General features: G+C 41.6%; 1 protein-coding gene across 1 annotated transcript in view; it reads right to left on the bottom strand.

Moving 5' to 3' along the window:
* The window catches only part of MAPKAPK2 (mitogen-activated protein kinase-activated protein kinase 2), a 57,073-nt gene that overhangs the window by 8,727 nt on the left and 30,903 nt on the right, over positions 1–17,443 (bottom strand). Inside the window, exons 6-8 of the mRNA XM_018564122.1 lie at positions 16,157–16,232; positions 8,362–8,486; positions 5,023–5,108 (exon numbers count right to left, since the gene is read on the bottom strand). Coding sequence (XP_018419624.1) covers positions 5,023–5,108; positions 8,362–8,486; positions 16,157–16,232 — 287 coding nt within the window. The remainder of the gene's footprint in view (positions 1–5,022; positions 5,109–8,361; positions 8,487–16,156; positions 16,233–17,443) is intronic.

Raw genomic sequence — 17,443 nt, 5'->3', positions numbered from 1 at the left:
AAGGAGTGGCTTCGTAAGAAGCATTTCAAGGTCCTGGAGTGGCCTAGCCAGTCTCCAGATCTCAACTCCATAGAAAACCTTTGGAGGGAGTTGAAAGTCCGTGTTGCCCAGCAACAGCCCCAAAACATCACTGCTCTAGAGGAGATCTGCATGGAGGAATGGGCCAACATACCAGCAACAGTGTGTGCCAACCTTATGAAGACGTACAGGACACGTTTGACCTCTGTCATTGCCAACAAAGGATATATAACAAAGTATTGAGATGACCTTTTGATATTGACCAAATACTTATTTTCCACCATAATTTGCAAAAAAATGTGTTCCAAATCAGCCAATGTGATTTGTCTGGATTTGTTTTCTCATTTTGTCTCTCATAGTTGAGGTCTACCTATGATGCCAATTACAGGCCTCTCTCATCTTTTTAAGTGGTTGGATGATCCAGAAGAGGATTGGTAGAATGTCATATGGTCAGGTTAAACCAAAATAGAACTATTTGGTAGAAACACAACCCGTCATGTTTGGAGGAGAGAGAATGCTAAGTTGCATCCAAAGAACACCATACCTACTGTGAAGCATGGGGGTGGCAACATCATGCTTTGGGGCTGTTTCTCTGCAAAGGGACCAGGACGACTGATCCGTGTACAGGACAGAATGAATGGGGCCATGTATCGTGAGATTTTGAGTGCAAACCTCCTTCCATCAGCAAGGGCATTGAAGATGAAACGTGGCTGGGTCTTTCAACATGACAATGATCCCAAACATACCACCCGGGCAACGAAGGAGTGGCTTTGTAAGAAGCATTTCAAGGTCCTGGAGTGGCCTAGCCAGTCTCCAGATCTCAACCCCATAGAAAATCTTTGGAGGGAGTTGAAAGTCCGTGTTGCCCAGCGACAGCCCCAAAACATCACTGCTCTAGAGGAGATCTGCATGGAGGAATGGGCCAACATACCAGCAACAGTGTGTGCCAACCTTGTGAAGACGTACAGGACACGTTTGACCTCTGTCATTGCCAACAAAGGATATATAACAAAGTATTGAGATGACCTTTTGATATTGACCAAATACTTATTTTCCACCATAATTTGCAAATAAATTGGTTCCAAATCAGCCAATGTGATTTGTCTGGATTTGTTTTCTCATTTTGTCTCTCATAGTTGAGGTCTACCTATGATGCCAATTACAGGCCTCTCTCATCTTTTTAAGTGGGAGAACTTGCACAATTGATGGCTGACTAAATACTTTTTTTGTCCAACTGTAATTGCTGGTACATCTAAGAACACAGCATATAATAACTGTTTTGCTAGAGAGAACAAAAAAAATAAAAATAAAAGCCTGTTAAAGAGCAATAGCCAAAACAGAGCTGAATATGTCAGAATAGCCAATACCCCCTCCCTTCGCTCAATAGCTGTTACCTATATCATATGATGCACTGCAAAACCAGTGTGATGGGTGTTCTCTATTAAAGTGCACACACAATCACCAAGTATTCCCAGTATTGTGTGGACCTTTCCTCTGCTGGCTTCAGCAAAACATACCAAACATACAGAGTCCCACAGTCTGAAGGTTAAATACACTCAGGACTAGGCCCTGTGAAATCCAAGGCCATTTGTCACAATACACACAAAACAAAAAGGAAGATTTTTTACAGATTTCTTTTAACATTGTCGCTGTCTGTGCTAAGGGACAAAGGAAGACGGATGTTAATATAGCAGATAAATGCTAAGACCTCAGAGTAACTTTTTTTGCATAGACCGCCACCTACTGGCTGCAGAAAGTGGTAATTAGGAAAGATGCAAAACTTCATATTTATTTATTTCAGGTATTTATACAGCGCTGACAATTAACGCAGCACTTTACATAGTTGCACATTCACATCATCCCTGCCCTCAAGCTTACAATCTAAGGTCCCCATCTCACATGCATACAGTGACAATTTTTAGACAGGAGCCAATTAACCATCTAGCATGTCTTTGGAGTGTGGGAGGGAACCGGAGGAAACCCACGCAAGCACAGGGAGAACATGCAAACTCCTTGCAGATGGTGACCTGGCCGGGATTCGAAGAAATGCTAACCACTACGCCAGTGTGCTGACCATTGATCTGATTTTTAAAAAAAAGGAAGGTCTGAATTTTTTTTTTTTAATATAACCACTGTTTAGATGCGACATAATAACACCGTTACTTCTATATCTACTTGTTTAATTCATCTGCAGATCCAAGACGCGCTTCGATCTGCAAATGTCGATTGACGCAACATGAGAAGGGGGGAAAAAAAATATGTTTTTTTTTAATTCAACTGTACTTGTTCCTTTTTAACCCCATATTATGCATCAGTTTAGCCTACACGACTCCTACCCTCCCTTCGAAAATTTTTTTTTATTTATTTCTCTAACAGTTAAACAGAAACTTTTTCCCCCCTCATATTTGTTTTGTTCTTTAATTTGTTAGTGTCGCATTTATATTTATAAAACATTTTTTAAAACGGCGTGGGGGGGGGCGGGGGGGAGCATTTATTTAATTTGTAAATAACTTTTCAATGCTTTGTACGAGAATCATATTTGGAGTATAATTTTAAATGGAATTATAGAAGTTTATACAGTAACTTTTTTTAAACAAAAACTATTTAAAAGTTGATTTTTTTTTTAATGCAAGCCATGGACAAAAAAAACAACCTGTTTTGCAAGAAAATATCGCCAAAAGACAGACTTGTGTGTCCTTTAAAAACCCAATATGTATTTTTTTTTTTAAAGTAATTTGAAAAGTTATTGCCAAATCAATAGACCCATAGCAGAAATGAAACAATTGTTCTGGTCCATGGAAGGTGTTCAGGTGTGAGAGTTGAACTGGTTAAGGTAAACATTACAATAATAGCTCAACATATATTATACATTTAAAGGTAACCGGTATTGAGAGAAGTATGCGCACTGCCATTGCTGATCTCCTGACACACTATATGGCTCCTGCTTCAATACTTTTCTCAGTGGCTCCCGTGTCAATACTTTTCTCAGTAGCATTTTTAGAACTCAATAACAACCTGCATAACTTTTCAGCAGGGATTTTCTAAAGCGTTTTTGTTGAATAAAGCAGGAAAGAGTTATAACTTCTTTGTTTTTTTTTTGTATTGCGGCCTATGCCCTAACTGAATTAAAAGGAAAAGACAAAAATCCATGAAAACAAACTGACAGATCTCAACTATTTCGCACTATTGGTCATATTTATCCTCATCACTTAGTCATTTGGGCAGAAAGTGATGGAAAATTACCTTAGTGTGGATGGAAAACATTAGAAACTAAACAAGGTCTAACCATTCCTCATTTAAGAAAAATAAAATTGTTTTAGCTATTATTTTTGAAATGTATGAAATCCTCAAGCAGCTGCTCTGCACCTAGCCCTAAGCATGTCCAGACACAACTGTAACAGAAGTCATATATTAGGCAATGACAAACCGGTTAGTTACAAATTTAACCAATGCCAGTAACTAAATGACTGAAATGAGGAAGAAGTCAAATCAAACTCGCCTCAAGTGTATGTACATTCTTTTTTTTAACATCTTTGGATACATTAGGCAACAAGAAAAACACTTAGTCTATTGTGCCCTATTAGGGAGATTCCTTTTCAATTCTTGTCCTCCAGACACAACAGAAGTGACAGGGAATTTCCCTCATGGAAACATGTAACCCCATTGGAAGAGTTACCCTAAACTTTCTCTTAGCAAAAACTTTTCATGGGCTTCTAATCCTTCCTTACTTAAAAAAAGTATCGGTACTCGTACTCAGACCCAAAAAAGTGGTATAAGTGCATCCCTAGTATTATCAAATAAACTTTCTTCATCAATTTAGGCCAAAATGTTTAATGCTACACTAAAAACAAATACAGTAAGTGTGAATCTCCCTCTATACATACATACATACACACACACACTATATTTGGAATTTGTCTACCCTGAAATTACTGCTATTATGACGCCCGTAAAATGCCAGACAGTACAAACTCCCCCAAAATGACCCCTTTTTGGAAAACAGACACTCAAAGTATTTAGTAATAGACATGGTAAATATTTTGAAGTTCTATATTTTGCCACAATTAAAAAAAAAAAAAAAAAAGGATATTAAATGTGATTTTTGTTTTGTTGGTATGGTCAGCATTTATGGTGCATTTATACCTTCATGGTGCCCTGCTGGTGTCATGCATTAAAAGGAAAAAAACAAAAAACAAACTGCTTCCTTTAGGCCTCATTTATATGCATATAGAGGGCATTTCTAAACACATGTAAATGCATATAATATTGTGAATTTTTTATTACCTGCATTTTAGGTACTTTCGTTTAGAGAAAATAGAATTCTGCGCATCCATGGTCTGATAAAAAAAGCCAAATTCCACAAAACACGTGTAAATGCATCTAAATGCATATCAGCTTTGTGGCAGCAGGGAGACTGCACCATATGCAGATTAATGGCATTCCTTTGTTTTTCTGAAAGATCCGGGGCAATGGCATGTAAAGATAGGTTGACAATATACTAAAATTGGCACAATGCAACATATTTTTGTGCACAAGAATATACTGTTTGTAACATAGCCTGTTTTGATTGTTTTAAACCTTACAGATTGGAATATGACATCACATGCAAAATCAATTGGTCTTGGTGTCCTTGTTCTCATCGAGTGTTGCTTCTTTAAAATTTGAATTTTTTTCTTGCATGGGTTACCTTGATAAATGTGCAATCCCAAAAACACAGCATTTACAATTACTTGGATTTCTTTTCAGGGGAGGAAAGTGTGCGGAATAAAAGGTTAGCTCCTTGCTAAAAAGTGCTTCTTATTGGTCAGTGTGGTCCCTCCTGACCAATGAGTGCTCACCATTTGCGAGCAATAATTCTAGATGCTCAGTAGCGGGGCTGCAGTGCTGTGCACAGTGTACACCGGCTGGCACAGGGGGGAGGGTTGGGGTAATACCACTTTTCTCAAGTGGTATTACCCTTTAATGCCAATTCATGCTGAGTAGCCATATATTGTGGTTACATACCATTATCCACGGGTGGTTCATAAATTCTGTGATGGTCATTCTTTGTGTTGGATCAGTCTTCAAAAGGTTCCTTATCAGCTGTTTCACTAAAAAAAAAAAAAGTATATAAAATTACGACTCAATTACCATCAACTGGGGACTATAAACAAAGGCTAAAAGGCCTTCCCCCCCCAAACCATTCATCCCCCCACCCCCCTTTTTTCTTTCACTTGGTACCCCTGTGAATAAAACCTGTCCCTGGGTGGCTACGCTTACTTCCGCATTATATTTGCAGAGGGAGCCATCGTTGCCATCCAGGTTAGGCTTGAAACATGTCTTCCTTTGATCATCTCACTGGCACTGAAAATTGGGTAACTTGTAGTTTACATTAGAAAAACAATTGTTTTATGCTTTCCAGCTAAGATCAGCTCACAGGTAGTCACAAAGACATTTCTAGAAAGAACGGATATTTTCTGCACTTCCTGATAATGTTCTTAGCCTGAAAAGAAAACGAATGCAGCCAGCACATCTTAGGACTGGTAAGCTGCAACTGAGACCAGTGACGTACATAGTAAGTCACTGGCAGCAGGCCCGTTTAAACAGACACCTGGCAGAACGCTGTATACATTTGTAGAGCCAGCTGTCGGCTTTAAAATTGAAGCGATTCTGGCGGCTCAGCTGCTGTGAGATTGCTTCTACAAGTGCCTGCCCCCACCCAAAACCCCCACATGCGGGCCCAGCAGGAAGCTGGGGAGGGGAGTGGCAATAGTCCTCTCACCGATCCCCTCCCCGCTCTATGCGACCAGGAGCGATGCACATTACTTCAGTCCCTGAGCTCCTGAAGCCGAGCAATAAGCTATTGAAGTGCCAGAAAATTCCTACCAGACCTAAACGGCCAGGTATGACTTTTGGGGGAACATGACTTTTTTGGGGGGTCCCTCCTAACTTTCCTACCAGACCTAAATGGTCTGGTGTGGATCGGAAGAGGGACCCAACAGGGTTTTTTCTCCATCAATATTTGTAGGGAGAAAATCTGCTTCGGCAGATCACTCTCCTCGCTTCAGCCCCGTGTTTGGCTGAACCAAAGGGCTCCAGCGGCTGAACCTACGGCTATATCCTTCGGCTCCTTTGTGAATAACCCCCTAAGTTATTTAGTAGAGCATACAAGGGGTGAAGCTTCTGCTTTGCCAGGATGACTAATGAGCACATTCGAGTACTTGAGACCTAAATTACTGCTTTGCTAAACCTGACAGACACAGCCAATTATGTCAGATATATAAAGAAGTATATGAGAATAAAAACAAAGGCGTTACCCACTGCAACATGTTTTTAAAGGTGCCGTCTCTTGGTCTGTCATCCTGATTCTACAACATAGCAAGTCACTATTCTGGAACAAGCATGTCACCAGTAGAATCAGACATCTGAACAACAAGCAAATATACTTGTTTTAATTCAACTACCTATAAGTCAAGCAAGCACTTAGATAGGTCACAGAGAATTTATCTGCAAGCTTAAAAATAGACAAACCAGAGTATGCGTTTCCCTCTTTAAAATAAGTATAAATACAACTTATGGAATGGAGGCTGAAAAATGATTTAAGTGTGTTTGATTTTATTTGTCCATCGTCACTCAGCAATGTGCCAAACAATCCTGTAAATCCTGCGTGTAAAATAAATCTTCATGCACTTCCTTTCATATGGTAAAAATGCTCTACCATGCTATTCATTTCTGGGAAGTGATATCACCCTTGCATCCACTGTACCTGAGTAAGCTATAGAAACCTGCGGCGAGGTCGCAGGGAACATGTATATCAACATAGTCATCGCTGATTCAAATGCCTTAAGCTTTTCAATCAGCAGCTGGCTGCATCCACTGTACCTGCATGGGCTATAGCAGGGCACGGTCCTGTCATAGGTAATGTGGATATCAGCATAGTCATCATTGATTCACAAGTCTCTAGCATTTCAGTCAGCATGGGGTCAAACATGTTCTGCCCACAAACCTTCCACCACTAAAATCTCACACAAGCACTCCCCAATCATTAGGGTGGGACTCAAGTGGCCATGGACGTTCACAACAAACTGCCACTCAATATAGCTCCGCTGTGTCACCCATTAAAACATCAGTCCTTGCCTAAATGCCCTTCTGCTCCACGGGAGGTTTCTGTCCTCCCTGAGCTCGCCTTAGGACACCTGCGTTACCGTTTGACAGGTGTACCGCCCCAGTCAAACTCCCCACCTGCCACTGTCCTCGCATCAACATGCAGAAAAATTGTCTGATAGAATATGTTCTAGGAAACCAGCACATTATTTTTTTTTTAAAGTTTCACAATCTAGAACACTCTTCGCGGACTTTTTTCCCCATAGTTCTCTTTAGGGTAACTGGAGTTCTGCCTATCTAGAGGCAGAGCCAGCTGTACCCGCCCCCTCCCTCATCCGTTCCTCTGCTCAGCGCTGGAGGATCATAGAGGGGAATCCCTGCAGGGAGCGGTGACTGACAGTCACTGTTAACTGCAGGGAGACTTTCAAAAAGTGAGCAGATCGGTGCATGTTTCTGCTCACTTACCGACCTATAGAGCCGACCTGCGACAGCTTCTTTGTCACAGGTCGGCTCTAACTATGAGCATGAGTGGAAAATCACTCACCTCATAGCTTTCCTTTAAAGGTTTTTAGACCTCTGTGCTCACGCCTAAAGCCATTATTCTCTCACCTGCTGCCTGATAAAATAGAGAAAACATCACCTATTTAATACCAGATCTTCATCTAGCATCAGGTGCTCATTCATTAGATCACAGTTCACAAAAACGACAAACACAACTGACAAAGTGCATTTCAAAATATTGACATATCTACTTCTTTTATGGAATGGTTGTTACAAAATATCCAAACAATATCAGTTCATAAACCTTGAAAACATGTAGAAAACTTCTACTCTGAGGACATCTAGTGGTGAAGTTTAAAAACTACTTCACTTACAAAATTAGGAGAATGAAAAAAGCAGGGAAACACCAAAGCATAACAAGCAAAATAGAATTTTACTAACATTTTCCCGGTCTAGCTTTTTGTCCATTGAGGGGCAAAGGAATTCGGATATTGTTAGAGATAATCCAAAAGCAGTCCAACTGAGGGGTGGGTAGCTGATGTGGTGACTGCATTTATATTTTTGCTTTTTTCCACTGGCTATTTTTAGCATAATATTTCACCTGCTGAGCCTGCCAATAAGACACGTTCAATTGCTCCCTTTAAGGGTAAATTCATGGAATAGCCAAAAAACCCTCAGTAGAAGATACCCCATCAAGGACCAATGCTTGGAGAGGTTTGAACATAGACAAATTTAGCACAATTGCCCCACAAACCTCACCTTCATCAGACACTTCAGACCATTCTGGATTAGGAAACTCATACTGCCCCATGCGAATTCTCTTCTTCATTCCTGGAGATATAGCCAGTCCATGGTTAGAATAAAATGGTGGATATCCACAGAGTCTGTGAGAAAGAAAAAGATAGGAACTTTAAAAAGCTTAAGACCTAACAAACAAAAGAAATGCACTGTACACAACAATTAGTGGTTACATTATTAATGCCACACATGTACAAAACTCTGGCCTCTCAGAGCAATATACAAAGCCAGTTGTATATGCCTATAAAAGGATCAATCTCTTGTTTATAGAGCCATATTTAAGAGCATATCTAGAAACAAGCCTTGGTTTGACCCAGTGACAAGCTAATGGCAGAAAATGTTGAATGTGCCTAAAACTACCGCAACCTAGGCTCCAAAATGTAGCACTAGATGTGCTACACACACAAAACACATACATATTTTTAAAAATCTAAATTATTTGATGCACGGTATATAGCCACAAGCATCCCCCTGGTGCAGCAAAACACTTATTTTATAGATTCAAACAGCAAGTCAGCGCTAGCGATGCATCAAATTCTTCTACACTGCTTAATACTTACAAGGGAGGCAGCCAGTCCAATTGGAACGGGAAATTCTCACAGACATGCAAAATATAAAACACATGGGGCAGCGCCCTCACCATGTGAAGCACATTGACTTTATGGGATATTTAAAGGGTTAAAAAAATACACTCAATTAAAATTCATATATGCAGATGTTGTAAATCAATCTCCAGTCTTAAAGAAAGACTCTTGCAAAGCTGATAATCATCCCATCTATGGGCAGGATCCCACTGGTCACCATAACCTGACTTGCGCGTTTCTGGGGTATACCCCCTTCATCAGAGTCAGGAGACTCTGATGAAGGGGGTATACCCCAGAAACATGCAAATCAAGCTATGGTGACTGGCGGGTCTAGGCCCATGGATAAAATGATCACCAGCTTACTATGTGTCTACCTTTAATCCTGCAGACTAATTTACAAGATCTGCATATATGAATTTTAATTGTGAGCACTTTTTAACCCTTTGAAAACTTTTTATAATTGGCTGAAAACTCAATTTATTCTCCACGAGACAGAATTTACACTATAAAAAAAAAGCAAACCAAAACAACATTTCATTGTTCTGTACCTGCCACAGAATATGAATATGCATTTTCCCATGGGGTTTTGAAAAAGTGAGGAGAAAAATAAAAAACGACTCAAAATGGTACTCATTCGTTCGTATGGCCACCACGTGGATGCCTGACAATGTCGGGGCATGCTCCTAATGAGACGGCGGATGGTGTCCTGGGGTATCTCCTCCCAGAACTGGATCAGGGCATCACTGAGCTCCTGAACAGACTGTGGTGCAACCTGGCGGCGTCGGATGGACCAAGACATAATGTCACAGAGATGTTCTATTGGATTCAGGTCAGGCGAGCGTGGGGGCCATTCAATGATATCAATTCCTTCATCCTCAAGGAACTGGCTGCATACTCTCGCCACATGAGACCGAGCATTGTCGTGCACCAGGAGGAACCCAGGACCCACTGCACCAGCGTAGGGTCTGACAATGGGACAAGGATTTCATCCCGATACCTAATGGCAGTCAGGGTGCCATTGTCTAGCCTGTAGAGGTCTGTGTCTCCCTCCGTGGATATAAAGAGTTATGGACACCGACACTCCAAAGTAGAAAAACGTCTTTTATTGACGCATCATGCAACAATACACTTATTGCAACGTTTCGGGGTCACACAGGATCCCCTTCATCAGGCAGAACAAGTTTCTACTTTGGAGTGCCGGTGTCCATGACTCTTTATACTTTGCCTGGACGGTGGCCATCCGTCGACTACTGATTCACCCAACCCATTCATCAAGGATTTAGCGGTAAGGAGTGCAATGGGTACACTGACTATCCCTCCATGGATATGCCTCCCCAGACCCAGACCATCACTGACCCACCACCAAACCGGTCATGCTGAATGATGTTACAGGCAGCATAACGTTCTCCACGGCTTCTCCAGACCCTTTCATGTCTGTCACATGTGTTTAGGGTGAACCTGCTCTCATCTGTGAAAAGCACAGGACGCCAGTGGCAGACCTGCCAACTGTGGTGTTCAATAGCAATCAACCTCCACAGTGCCAGGCAGTGAGCACAGAGCCCACTAGAGGACGTCAGGCCCTCAGGCCACCCTCATGAAGTCTGTTTCTGATTGTTTGGTCAGAGACATTCACACCAGTGGCCTGCTGGAGGACATTTTGTAGGGCTCTGGCAGTGCTCATCCTGTTGCTCCATGCACAAAGGAGCAGATACCGGTCCTGCGGATAGGTTAAGGACCTTCTACGGCCCTGTCCAGCTCTCCTAGAGTAACGGCCTGTGTCCTGCAATCTCCTCCATGCTTTTGGGACTGTGCTGGGAGACACAGCAAACCTTCTGGCAATGGCACGTATTGATGTGCCATCCTGGAGAGTTGGCATGCCTGTGCAACCTCTGTAGGGTCCAGGTATCGCCCCATGCTACCAATAGTGACACTGACTCTAGCCAAATACAAAACTGGTGAAAAATGTTCAGAAAAGAGGAGTAGGGTAAAAAAATGTCAGTGGCCTCCACCTGTAAAACCATTCCTGTTTTGGAGGTCATCTCATTGTTGCCCATCTAGTGCACCTGTTCATTTCATTAACACCAAAGCAGCTGAAACTGATTTACAGTATAAAAATAACATGCGTTAAGCACATTATTGCACCATTCATTTTTGATGGCACCTCAACACGCCTGCATTGCATATTTAAATACTTTCAGGTTATTTAACAGGGCATTTTACTTAAGCTGTGTTTTTGGGAGGATAAAGCACATCAACTAATTTGCATTACTACCTTCATGAATAATAAACAATTATTAAAGTTCAGCCAGAACTAAATAAAACATTGAAAGATTTTTACTATTCAGTTAATGAGTGCTGAAGAGCAAAGATTTTTATAGATAAGAAAATGCCGGGATTGTCCGAAACAAAAATCAGAAAGCATTTACTATAATGCAGCAGCAAGGTTTGAAAGGGGCATCATTGCAGGATACTATAGATGGATATATCATCAAGCCAGGGTACTCGGTGTTATCCTTGATTCTGAACTCTCCTTTCAGCCTCACATCCACTCACTATCCAAATCTTGCCGACTCAACCTCCGTAACATTTCCAAAATACGCCCCTTTTTAACAAACGAAACCACAAAGCTTCTAATTCACTCCCTTGTAAATCTCCCGTCTCGACTACTGTAACTCCCTCCTTGTTGGCCTACCACTAAGCAGGCTATCCCCCCTTCAGTCTATCATGAATGCTGCTGCCAGACTCATCCACCTTACCAACCTTTCAGTGTCCACTGCTCCTCTCTGCCAATCTCTCCACTGGCTCCTACTTGCCCAACGAATAAAAGTCAAAATACTAACATACAAAGCCATCTACAACTCCGCCCCAACCTACATCACTGACGTCATCTCAAAATATCTTCCAAACCGTCCCCTCAAGACCTCCTGCTCTCCAATTACCTCCTCCCATGCCTGCCTCCAGGACTTCTCCACAGTGTCCCCCATCCTCTGGAACTCCTTACCCCATTCTGTCTGCCTATCTCCTACGCTGCCCACCTTTAGGCGATCCTTAAAAACCCATCTCTTCAGGGAAGCCTACCTCATCTCAACATAACTGACTTTTACTTCCTCCAATAACTCAATCCAAACAATTATTACCTTTTGCATCACTTGCCCCTCCTACTAGATTGTAAGCTCTCACTAGCAGGGCCCTCCCAACCATATTGTTCTGAAACTGTATTGTACTGTAAATTGTATTGTAACTGTACTGTCTCCACTATTTTGTAAAGCGCTGAGCAAATTGTTGGCGCTATATAAATCCTATATAATATTAGTAAATACAAAAAGGCAGATATGGGCGCACGGGTAATTCTATACCTTCTAAAAACATTCACACCTGTCCAGCATGTTGTAGTTAGACGTAAAACTTCACTCTTTTCAAATAGCTTTCCAGTACCGCTACACCAGATAAGCTTTGTGGCCTGAACTCTGCTCAATGGCTGCACAATCCTTCCTCCTCTTTAACCCTCTTGTCACTACCCTCGCCAGATACTAATAAAACACTATTTGCACATCTTTAACTAACTTCCCTTATTGCAGAAACCTCTAATTTCCTTAGTATGGTTGAAACCCATTATTATGTAAAAATAAACATTGTTTGTGTTGTAACTTACTGGCAATCCAAAAGTTTGCCAGTAAGTTTGCTTCTTTAAGGGCCTGTTCACACAACGTCCGTTTTCTGTGCTGACCTGATCCGTACGCTCCTGCACTAAAAATGCATCCCGATGTATCCCTATGTGTTTTATGGGCTACAGTTCTCACGTGCGCAGTCCGTTCAGGTTACGACAGAAAAAATACAGCATGTCACATTTTGTCCGGAAACGGTGAGGAAACACACGAACGCGGCAAAAACGCAACGAAAACAGAACGGAAAGCAATGCAGCTAAGCACAAAAAAAAAAGATAGACAGACAGGTTGAGGTAGAGGTAAAGACAGGAACTGCAAACATTTTGAACATGCCCATTACCTTTCCATGGATATACGAGTAAAGGAAAAAAATGTATCCGGGTGAGCTCGCAAATCCTCATATAAACTCCAGAACTGACCCTTGGAGTCCCGGAGCCTCAAGATCGGGTGTACCTAATAACAACGTCTCCTGCAAGCTCGTTCCCTGCAGATTGCTGTAGCCAGCACCATCAACATGCCTGCAAACATGTGATACATGTCTGATCACCAGCTTTACATACACAAAGGGAAGTAGAGGTTACCAGAGGGCGGAAGTGACCTCAGGAGGAAGAATCTGCATACTGACAGCCTCACGGCTTGAACAAAAAAAAACTGTCAGCATCTGTACTGAAAACGCATCAAAAACGCACTGCATGAGTAGCACCGTGTCTGCAGATCCACACCTAAACAGGACCTGAAAATCATGTGAACATGCCCTAAAGGCAAAACTGCCAACTGAGGAGCTGTAAGTTGTGCGTTTCTCAAACTGCACATTCTAACATTCTTACGCTCTTTTGCATTTGTGCATCTACGCCTTCTGCTTATTTTTCTGCCCTTGTTTTTTCAGTCTACTCTTTTCTTTCAAACCAGTAGCAGACATCCCTTTTTAGCATTCTGAGGCATGTAATAACTCCTATTTCCTAAAACTGCATTGGAGTTCTACGTTCCTTTTAGAAAGTGTGTGTTGTTTTTTTTCCGTCTATTTAACCCAAGATGAGGGCCAAAAACAATAAGCTGTACACACACACACACAAACTTCATACTCTCACACGTTCTACCATATGGCTTAATCACAGAACTCTGTGATCAAGCCATAACGATGGAGAGCTGTACATCTTATTTATGCCATGGATTAAACAGTGTATGGAAGATTTAATTCTGGAGTGAGGTTTCCCTTTTTACACTTGGATTTAGTGCCCGTCGGGCTATGGCGTGCCCTTGGAGCCCGCACCTGACAAACAGATGAGATCCTCGGACTGTGGAGTTGGATGGGAGCGGTGTGTGTTGTGTGTGAAAAAATGGTTAGTTGCTCTAGAACCCTATGAGGGCCTTCAGGTATGACAAAGAGCAAATGTGACTATTTGCTTTTGCAACATGCGGAGAAGAAAAAACAACCACCTTCTGATGGGCAGACATAGACAAAAGAGGGAAGAAAGCAGTATAATTAAATGTAAAAGAAAGACATCACCTTGGAAAGAAAACACCAGATCCAAGGACAACACCTCTGTCCTTATGAAGCGCTAGAATGGTGACCTGCACCAGAGCTAGAGCTACCATTTCGGACAATCTCCTCTCCAAGATGCATCTTGAAAAAAAAGGTACCACATGCGATCACAGCTAATCCCTCCACCATGCCAGGAAGTTCACCTGCTTTAGCAGACAAACTCGTTCATCACAAACTATGATAGATAAAATGGAAGGTGAAATTAGCACCTTGGAAGCTTCGAATGACATCAAACCTTTAAAACAAGATCCCAGGCGGCTTCTCGGCTCTATTACAAGAAATTCTCTACAGTTTTTGGCCCTCGTCTTGCCAATCTTTTCATTCATCTCTGTACTCACAGCGATCTTCACCCCTTTTGCTTAATGGTACATATAGTGATGCTACTGAAGCAAAGTAAAGATCCCTTTTGACCACACACTTACAGACCAATTTCAATCCTTCACAGATGTGAAATAGTCTAAGATTCTTACTGCCAGACTCATTTTCTTTCTCTAATTGAAAAGGTGGGCTTCATTGATAGGCCTTGGATAAATACTCGCAAAGTAATGCAGCTAGTTCACGTAATGCACCAAAAACATATCTAAGGCATGTTACTGGAGATAGCTAGATAGATAATATATCTCTCAAGCATGTAATGATTTGTCTGGAATTACACACGCTATGCTTTACAGTGATGGGGGTTTCAGACTATATTGCTTGCTTGGCTCAAGGCACTATATTGTCATCCTTCAGCTAAAGTGCCATCTTGCCCACTTTTCTAACCACCAACCTAGAGAGGGGAACCCAGAAGGGGTGTCCCTTCTACCCTATCTTATTCATACCCACTTTGGAGCCTCTCACAGGTTATCAGATCCAAGCCACATATCAACAGAATTGAATTGGGGCCCACTTCATACAATCTAAGCTTATTCGCTGAGGATTTCCTTCTGACCATAACACAACCATTTATTACTAACTCCAACCTATTTCCACCCTTTCTTCCCCTAATATGTTCTCCAAAATGTCTAGCCTCATTATCAAGGAAAAAATTGTCAGCTCTTACTATATCTCTTCAAGAAATATGTTAACCTCTTCCAAAGACCACTTCTTTTAGAGGCCCAAATCTTATATAGAATACGTAGGCATACACAACCCTTTTTAAAAACAGCAGGAATCTTTATGGTCCAACCTAACCATTTTCAGCATTCCTTACCAGGACTACCATTATGTACATTAATGATTGGAAGGTCTCTTTAAATCGGATCTCAGACTTTTGTCTTCTAGTTTGAGATTTTCCTACCTTTAGCCATGTACTCAAAAATGCATTAGTCTAGTATGTGAAAACGAAGATAACTTAGAGAACTATGGGGCGAGTGAAAATCACTCAGCCTCACAGTTCTAGCCGGCCTGTGACGCTCGCTCACTTCTCGATCCTGTCCCTGCAGAGAGCCGTGACTGTTACTCACGGCTCCGTGCAGGGATCCCCCCCGTCCGATCCTCCAGCGCTGACTGTCAGAACGGATGGGGGGGAGGAGGGGGGCACAGCTGGCTCTTCCTCTATATAGGCAGAGCCAGCTATCACTCACGCAGCTGGGTGGATCCAGAGAGTAATGTCGGGATCCGTCCCGGCTGCAGCGTCTCAGTATACCGCAAGCTGTAGCTTGCGGTATACTGAGCTTTGGGTGACGGGAGGACGCTAGTTTATGTCCTCCTGTTAGCCTTAGGAAAACTATGGGTAAATAACCCTGACCCCATAGTTCTCCTTTAGTATGCATCTCACACAGAAGACAGGAATAAGACAGGTGCATCAATAAGCACAATACCCCTGCCAGCAGTCAAACCAGCTATGCAGTGTGTATGAATACATTGTAGCGCAAAACATAAGTCGTTTTAAAGAACTGTTAAGACAATCTTACAAAAAGTCATACAAAAATCACAAGAAAATGTACCAAACATGTAGCAGTAATAACACTAGTAATACTTACAAAATATACATAATGACACCAAGTGACCACATATCACACGACTTGTCATATTTTTCAGGGCCTAGAACTTCAGGTGCTATAAAAAAAAAGGGGGGGGGGGGGGGGCAAAAAAAAAAACAAAACAGAAGGTGGGACAAACAAAAAGACACATCAGCAGAATAAAAATGATAATGTACACATCAAATGGATAAACAAAATGCCTGTGATGCTAACACAAAAGTTGTAATTACAACAACTACTATATTGCTGCATGCATTCACTGTATAGTCGGTCTGATTTACAGGCACCTACTTGGTAGGAATGTGGCATTACCAAACCAGAACCCCAATGATGGATTCCCTGAGAATAGAAGGAAACAAAATCTGCCTGTCCTCACACAATTTTGAAGATCACTATATTACTCCACGATTTTTCCCTAAAAGGTTTTAACTCCAACACCATAAGTAATAAGTCAACAGCTCCCTCAAAAGACGACACAAATTAAAAAAAAAAAAGACAAATTCAAGCTTGAACTGCAAGGGCAGAAAGTCCCAATCCCCAGTTGATTGGTAATTCTTAAGGTCAATGTACCAATCAGCAATCCATAAAAGCCCATTGGAACTTAGGTTTGAATTTGTTAAATATTTTCCACGTGCATCAACCCATAAGTTGTTCTGGCGATACACTCTGCAGTTGAATGAACAAAACAGAGTAGATGGAGGAATCTTCCCTGCTGGCTATATGAAAACCAGATCACACAGCTGTCAGAATACCTAAACAGTGACTCAAGTCAATTGGCTGTAGCCACTGCTAGGAAAACAATTGCACCAAGTTTGAGAAACTTCAAATGAAAAATGGTCTTGTCTGCTACTGCAGCCATGAGCTTGTTTTAACCACCTCAGTTCCAGCCCATATGACATACGTCCAAAATCCTGAAGTGGTGTATGTGTAACAAAACCAATCTCTTCTTTTCCGGATTTTGGATAGAGTAGGGAAATTTTAAAACCTCTACAAGTTTTTTTTTCCCCCACTGTTCTATGGGAGAGATTTTCCTGTCCTGGAAACACAACAGTAAATCTCTCCAAAGTGAGAAGAATTCCCATCTTAGAGAGTTGTCACAGGAACAGGTGTCTCAACCGAAAGATTGTCCCTCAGCGCTTGCTCTGGTGCGGGCTCTAAAACTTTTGATTTTCCTGTATTTTGTTACATTGACAATAGTCACCTAAACAAATAAAGGGGCAAGGACTCCCTAGTGTGGACACAAATAGAAATCTTAAAAAAAAAAAAAAAAAAAAAAAAAAAAAAAAA

The sequence above is a fragment of the Nanorana parkeri genome, unplaced genomic scaffold, assembly GCF_000935625.1.
Source record: "Nanorana parkeri isolate BGI_ZX_2015 unplaced genomic scaffold, ASM93562v1 scaffold727, whole genome shotgun sequence".
Lineage (NCBI taxonomy): Eukaryota > Metazoa > Chordata > Amphibia > Anura > Dicroglossidae > Nanorana > Nanorana parkeri.
This window is presented reverse-complemented; position numbering and strand designations above follow the sequence as displayed.